The sequence below is a fragment of the Natator depressus genome, chromosome 20, assembly GCF_965152275.1.
Source record: "Natator depressus isolate rNatDep1 chromosome 20, rNatDep2.hap1, whole genome shotgun sequence".
Classification (NCBI taxonomy): Eukaryota; Metazoa; Chordata; order Testudines; family Cheloniidae; genus Natator; species Natator depressus.
In genome coordinates this window covers 27469437-27477386 of record NC_134253.1, presented here as the reverse complement: position 1 = coordinate 27477386, position 7950 = coordinate 27469437, and the positions used below count along the sequence as shown (strand labels likewise).

The following is a 7950-nucleotide window of genomic DNA, read 5'->3' as shown; positions in this document are numbered from 1 at the left end:
ACAACTTAAGGGAAGGGTAAAGAGTACGGCTCACTAACAAGCCCCACAATCTGCCCAGCCTACTGGAATTCATGCCCAAAAAGAGAAGATTGTGGAACACAAATCGGGGAGAATCCCCAGAACCATGCAGGAGATGCATGGAGGTTTCTTTTTTTTTTTTTTTTTGGGGGGGGGGGGGGGCAGGGGGGAAGAAGGTGGCATGTTTATACAGTACTGGTTGATGAGAAGGGACATTGAACTGTGGGTTTGATCCATTAATGGAGGTATAAAGACTTGTCATCCTAATCCCCTGGCAGTGCTCTCTCTCTCAGCTCTACCTGGATGAAAGGAAAGGAATACATCCATGGAAGGAGAAGACGTAGATGTTCTGGATCATAGTACTGGTTTCAATCTCTCTTTGCTTGCAGACAAATGTCCATCAAAGTTCTGTCCAGCTTCTGCATATCACATTTACATAATATGTATGATCTAAGGTTTAGAAATCCTAACTCCTACATTCTATTCCCAGCTCTGCCAGTTTTGCTGTGGATCTAAGGCAAGTCACTTACCTTCATTGCCTCAGTTTCTCCAACGGTAAAATGGGACTAAATAATATTTATTCCCCTTTGTAAATCACTTGGAGACTCTTGGATGCTATATATGTGTGAAGCATTAGTAGTATTACCACCAGCTTCTAGCCTTGGTTCCAGAGAACAAAAAGCAGGAGCGGCAGCTCTAAGGCCAATGTAACATTCATCAGCTCTTTGGCAGATTATTCTTCCTCCTGGACTGACTGCAGTCCTAGGAGTATGTTCCTGAGAATTTAATGCTGACATCTGCGGAAATAGTCACAGATGAACAGAAGGACACAAGGCCATGACTGTCTGAAATGCAAGATGACAAGAAGCTAAAAAGTATGGGTCTCTCATATCTCACTAACACAAAGCGCATCTATGAGGATCTTCAACATATACGATCCTGTAGCACCCAGATTTATGCACAACATAATGGAACCAAGCAGCCAGCGCAAACCTGAGGAGAGAACCTCTCCACAGAGAATCCATTCACAAACAGTGTAACCAGGGGCCAAAAACATACAAGTAGTACTGATGTCCATGTTCTATGATGGACTAGGTCCACTGGACAATGAAAAGATAACAGTGGAGAGAGAACAAGATCCTGAGAAGGGTCCACAAAACTGTCAAGTGAAACAAAAAGTAATCCTGACTCCAAAGTTGTTTGGAGTATTTCCAAGGAAACACTTGTTAGACCTCTGATTTCATCTCCTTACCTGCATCACTTCCCCTAAAGGAGTATAAATAGAGTCAAGGGTTTCCAAAATCACAAGGCTGTTCCTGCAGCCTCTCCTCACAAGAATAAGGACTGAAAGATCATGCCTTTAGTTGATATTTAAGCAAGAAGTACTACCTGAAGATAAAACAAGCAAGAGCCAAAAAACTGAAATGTACATCTTTAATATTGTGCATTCACTTTACACCACATTAACCATTCACAAGACAGACTGCATCATACTGTCCACCTCTGCACTCTCCAACATTTCCATTTGCAGCTAGAGACCAGCTTTGAGAGTCTTATAGCTCCCCTCCCCGACCACTGATTATTACAGTGCTCCACAAAGTACCACTTGCTTAAAAAAAGAGAAACAAAAGACAGTGTTAGTTTAGTGCCACATTCAAGTACTACGACCAGAGTCCTCAATCTGGAATGTTGTAGAGCTGGCTCTATGCAGGAACTGCAGCCAGTGCTCCTGAATCACCACCCTGAAATCCAGCCAAGTGTTTGGTTCTACAAGATAGAGTGCTTCTCAAAGGGAACAGTCAACTCCTTGGCTGCAGACTCATCCAGAAACCAGTGCAGCTTCCCAGTATGAGGCTGGACAAGAGCAGCAGGGAGAGGGTTCTCCTCATCACCTTCCAAAATCCGCTGTGCAAAGAAACAGGGCATTAGCACTGCCAGTCCCACTAATCCAGGGAGATCATAGTGCAATGAGACAGTCATGGAAGTGTTCACCATGCCAAACAAACTCTCTAGAACTGGCCAAAAAATTTTCCATCAAAATGTTTTTTCAGTGGGAAATGGCTTTAACTAAATAGATGGATTGTTTTTGTTAAATTTTGGGTTTTCATCAATCAACAATTTTCTTCATTTTTAAACCTTACCTTTAAGATGGCAGCTTTACTTTCCCCTGTAGCAACGAACACAACAGTCCGTGCTGCATTCAGAACAGGCAATGTTAGAGTTATCCGCTCAGGTGGTGGCTTCGGAGAATCACTAATAGAGGCAACTATCTTCTCTTTTTCCTGCCATGAAAAATAAAGCCAAAGTGTGAAAATTGATCAGAATAGTGCAGAGATAGGAGTCAAAGCAAAGGACAGCCTCACCAAACTCAAGCTTGTGCAATTTGACTATGACTAAGCAGCCAGTAAAAGGAGACCAAAGATCATTATCAGGCCTCAGATCCTGGTCAGCATTAATCAACATTAAAGTTTTCTAGGCAGACTCATGCATCCATGTACAGCTCCACTGAAGTCAACAGGGCTCCATATGGGCACAGGGTTACACCCACATGAATCAGATTGCAGGATCAGGGCTGAGTGAAGAGGAAAGAGTCAAAGTCCATCTGCTTTTCCTCTTGTTCCCACTTTCCTTTTTTAAAAATCAAATTCCAAATACTGGCAACTGCCAAGTTCTAATGCCATAACTCAGAGCTGTTCATCAAACTCTTAAAACAACCACACACGCATGCACTCAGACTTACCACCTAGAGACAAACTAGAACAGAAAAAAAGCCCTGTCACAGTTGTGAACAAAATGCACATTCTTATCCCAGTATACAGTATCCGCTCCCTGGGTCTGTAAAATCACCTGCAGAAGGGGATGGTCTGGAAATAGGGAGCAGGTGTGACCATCTGGCCCTATTCCCAAAATCAGCAGATCAAAGACAGGCATGTTCTCACCTTGAAAAGCCTGCAAGAAGGAACAAAAACCCAGACAGAGGAAAGCACAAATTAGGACACTGAACAGAAAAAGGAGGTATCACTGCAAAAGTATAAATCACATCAGGAATAACGGTGTACAGCTGCTGAACACAGGGCGCTCACACACTGCAATGAATTTCTGTTCACATATACAGCTTTCTGGCATCTCACAACTGAAAGCTGGCTAGATTGTCGGGCTCAACGGGTAGTGATCAATGGCTCCATGTCTAGTTGGCAGCCGGTGTCAAGTGGTGTGCCCCAGGGGTCGGTCCTGGGGCCGGTTTTGTTCAATATCTTCATAAATGATCTGGAGGATGGTGTGGATTGCACTCTCAGCAAATTTGCGGATGATACTAAACTGGGAGGAGTGGTAGATACGCTGGAGGGGAGGGATAGGATACAGAAGGACCTAGACAAATTGGAGGATTGGGCCAAAAGAAATCTGATGAGGTTCAATAAGGATAAGTGCAGGGTCCTGCACTTAGGATGGAAGAATCCAATGCACCGCTACAGACTAGGGACCGAATGGCTAGGCAGCAGTTCTGCAGAAAAGGACCTAGGGGTGACAGTGGACGAGAAGCTGGATATGAGTCAACAGTGTGCCCTTGTTGCCAAGAAGGCCAATGGCATTTTGGGATGTATAAGTAGGGGCATAGCGAGCAGATCGAGGGACGTGATCGTTCCCCTCTATTCGACACTGGTGAGGCCTCATCTGGAGTACTGTGTCCAGTTTTGGGCCCCACACTACAAGAAGGATGTGGATAAATTGGAGAGAGTCCAGCGAAGGGCAACAAAAATGATTAGGGGTCTAGAGCACATGACTTATGAAGAGAGGCTGAGGGAGCTGGGATTGTTTAGTCTGCAGAAGAGAAGAATGAGGGGGGATTTGATAGCTGCTTTCAACTATCTGAAAGGGGGTTCCAAAGAGGATGGCTCTAGACTGTTCTCAATGGTAGCAGATGACAGAACGAGGAGTAATGGTCTCAAGTTGCAATGGGGGAGGTTTAGATTGGATATTAGGAAAAACTTTTTCACTAAGAGGGTGGTGAAACACTGGAATGCATTGCCTAGGGAGGTGGTAGAATCTCCTTCCTTAGAGGTTTTTAAGGTCAGGCTTGACAAAGCCCTGGCTGGGATGATTTAACTGGGAATTGGTCCTGCTTCGAGCAGGGGGTTGGACTAGATGACCTTCTGGGGTCCCTTCCAACCCTGATATTCTATGATTCTATGAACACACTGTCACAGAATGCAGCTGGGTTACAATGGCAGAAGTTCAGCAGTAGGTTGTACACCTTTGATTTAGCAACCAAACACGTTATACATCATTAGTTTAAAAACAGCACACACATTCCACTAGAAAGTCTCCCCACTAACACACACCATCTTCACCAGCTAAAGAGTCCCCTCCCTGAGTACAAGCACCACATATACACCACAGTAAACACATCTCATCCACAGAGATTTTTTAAAAAAAATCATATAGAACATAAAAATGAACAACTTAAAATTCTTTAATCTTATCAGCATTCCAGTCTATGCAAGTGGACACCAATTCCTGGGTTCCCAAGATGGCCTCCCCAGTTTCTTTTGGGAATTCAACATCTTGGTCAACTCAGGAGTGATCTTGTTAAATTAAAAAAATGAGGAGTCCTTGTGGCACCTTAGAGACTAACAAATTTATTTGGGCATAAGCTTTCGTTGGCTAGAACCCACTTCATCAGATGCATGGAGTGGAAAATACAGGAGCAGGTATAAATACATGAAAAGATGTGATTTGCCTTACCAAGTGTGAGGTCAGTCTAACAAGATAATTTAATTGATAGCAGGATACCAAGGGTGGAAAAGTAACTTTTGAAGTGATAATGACAGTGGCCCATTTCAGACCGTTGACAAGAAGGTGTGAGTATGGGGAAATTAGGTTTAGGTTTTGTCATGACCCACCACTCCCAGTCTTTATTCAGAAGGCCACTAGCCATCACCTACAGCCACCAACTAAAACCTCTCCAGTGCATCATCAGGGATCTACAGCCTATCCTGAAGGACGATCCTTCACTCTCACAGACCTTGGGGGACAAGCCAGTCCTCGCTTACAAACAGCCCCCCCAACCTGAAGCAAATACTCTCCAGCAACCACACATCACAAAACAAAAACACCAACCCAGGAACCAAACCCTGCAACAAACCACGATGCCAACTCTGTCCACATATCTATTCAAGGGACACCATCATAGGACCTAACCACATCAGCCACACTATCAGAGGCTCGTTCACCTGCACATCTACCAATGTGATATATGCCATCACGTGCCAGCAATGCCCCTCTGCCATGTACATTGGCCAAACCGGACAGTCTCTGTGCAAAAGAATAAATGGACACAAATCTGACATCAGGAATCATAACATTCAAAAACCAATAGGAGAACACTTCAATCTCCCTGATCATTCAATAACAGACCTGAAAGTGGCAATTCTTCAATAAAAAACCTTCAGAAACAGACTCCAACATGAAACTGCAGAACTGGAATTAATTTGCAAACTGGACACCATCAGATTAGGCCTGAATAAAGACTGGGAGTGGTTGGGTCATTACAAAACCTAAACCTAATTTCCCCCTACTGTTACTCACACCTTCTTGTCAACTGTCTGAAATGGGCCACTCTCATTACCACTTCAAAAGTTATTTTTCCTCCCTGGATATCCTGCTGTCAATTGAATCATCTCTTAGACTGACCTCACACTTGGTGTTTGTTAGTCTCTAAGGTGCCACAAGGACTCCTTTTGTTTTGGCTGATACAGACTAACACAGCTACCACTCTGAAACTTGTTAAATTAGTTTGTTCCAAAAGTACTATGTGGGGACTTTTGGGAAGATTATGAGCAGTCCATCACTTTGGAGCACAAGTATTATTACAGAGAGATAATTTTGGACAATAGGACTGAATTTAGGTTCTGTACTCGCAAAAAATAAAGGTTTTACAGAATCTATGATTAACAAACATTTTACTGACTTTTCTGCATTTTAAGTAGCACATTCCTGGGTGTGTGGGGAACATTAACATTCCCCTCCAGCGCTGCCAATTCAGAAACAAAAACTTCATGTTAATACGTGAAAACTAGTCTGAATTAATTCCCCTAGCTAACTGAAGTGCAAGAAGAAAGCAAGTAACATTAGCAATAAAAAGTAAATTGTTTAAAATTCTCTGTTTGAATACCAGCAAGAGTTATTGGTAACACAGCTGCGGAACTTATTTAGTAAATTAGTGACTTTCACTCCTACTTGAAGAAGTTGGATATACAAAACAAAAACTTTCCACTGAACCTCTTTTAACTTCTCAGCATAGTCTGAAGCAGCCTCTTCTACAGGTAGTGAGGGGTTAATTATAACCACTTGATTTTCTGGGATGGAGATCTTGGAGAGGAGGTGAGTCTGAAATAAATAATTAAGATTCTCAAAATTCTAACCAAGAAGTTGAGCTATATTGTTTTACACAATGGGATTTTTCCCTACTCTCAATTAACAAAATCAGAGTACATTTACTTTCATAACTTTTGGAGACAACAGCATCTGCTGGTGAATGGGAATGTCAACAGGAACCAAAGATCCTAAGGTCTGATCTACACTTAAAAGTTAAGCTGACATAGCCAGGTTGGTCAGGGTGTGGGAAAAAAGCACACACCTGAGCACTATAGCTATACCGACTTAAAACCCAGTGTAGACACAGCTTTGTCCATGGAAAAATGTGTTCCCTTGGTCTTAGCAGGAAAATCTAGAATTGTTGCAACAAACGTCTTCTCCACATTCCTGCCCCGATAACTCCCCCGCGCCCTTACCAGGGGGCTTTCCCGCGTGCGGGGCGGGCCGGGTCCCCGCAGCCCCCTCACCTTGTAGGCACCGTACGTGCTCTCCGGGTCCTCCACGGGCACCAGCCGCTCGTCGCAGAAGGCCAGGACCCAGCGGGCGGGGGCAGCGGGGCCGGAGAGGGCGGCGGCCGCGGGCAGCTCCTGGGACAGGATCCGCACCAGGCTCCCGCCCGACAGCCCCAGCGAGAAGCGGCCGCCGGACTCGGCCGCCCGCTGGGCCACGAGCTGCGCCAGGGAGGAGCCCAGCTCCTGCGGGGAGGGGAACACCGAGATGTGGCGGGGCACGAAGCCAGGCATGGCAGGGCCGGAGGCGGTGGGAGCAGGGGACGGGGCGAGGCAACAGTCGGTCCGGAGGGTGCTGGGCGGATCGGAAGTTTGGGCAGTTACCGAGAGACAGCCGGAAGCTGGGAAAAGGAACCAGGAACACTGTGCGGAGAGGGACGAACATCCACGGGACACACAAGGAAGCGGGGAAGGAAGGGGAGTACTTAGAGCGCGCACAACAGCGGAAGTGATGTGTGAAAACGCTGCCAAGTTGCCTGGCAACCCCGGCCCCAAGGATGCAAGACTCGGTCGTAGGCGAGGGGCGTTTCGGGCGGGAACAGGGGTCCTCCCCCGTGCGAGTCTCCAGGGCCCGGGGGCAGCTTCGCCCGTAGCAGGGGCGAGGTTTCTCCGTCCCCCACCAGGACAGGCGCGGCAGCCCTAGTTGTTCCAAGCAACGGGGGGCGTCTGAGTGCCCAGCTTGGACTCGTTCGACGCTTGCAAACTTTTCTCCACCCTCACACAGGCTAGAAACTTATTTCAAACGGCAAAACTCTCATGTCGACTCAGCCTGCCAGGAGCTGGGGCTTTACCTAAAACTCAAAATATCACCAGACTCCCTGTCCCAAGGTATTGCTTAGTCCTCAGAACGGGCCAGTGCCACCCACAGGATCCATCTGAGGCAGTGAATAGTTCCTCAAGAAGGACCCCACCTCCCACATCCAGACAGACATCAAGTTCCCTACCCCACATGCACCTGTTCTCACCCCTTCTCATCCCCCTCACTCCATCGAAAATACTGTTGTGAAAAATCATCTTTCTGGGCTATCGCTTTGAACCCCTCTCACCT

General features: G+C 46.0%; 1 protein-coding gene across 2 annotated transcripts; it reads right to left on the bottom strand.

Moving 5' to 3' along the window:
* Positions 1-1451: 1451 nt before the first annotated feature.
* On the bottom strand, positions 1452-7284 carry PGLS (6-phosphogluconolactonase). Of its 2 annotated transcripts, XM_074934889.1 has the most exons (5): positions 6861-7282; positions 6298-6405; positions 2866-2967; positions 2160-2300; positions 1452-1923 (listed from the first exon to the last, which is right to left on the bottom strand). In XM_074934889.1, the coding sequence occupies exons 1-5, from the start codon at positions 7134-7136 to the stop codon at positions 1786-1788; spliced, it is 765 nt and encodes a 254-aa protein (XP_074790990.1). In that variant the 5' UTR covers positions 7137-7282; the 3' UTR covers positions 1452-1785. The 2 variants fall into 2 exon arrangements, with proteins under 2 accessions (XP_074790990.1, XP_074790991.1); XM_074934890.1 differs by lacking the exon at positions 6298-6405 and having other exon boundaries at positions 6861-7284.
* Between the last annotated feature and the right edge of the window lie 666 nt (positions 7285-7950).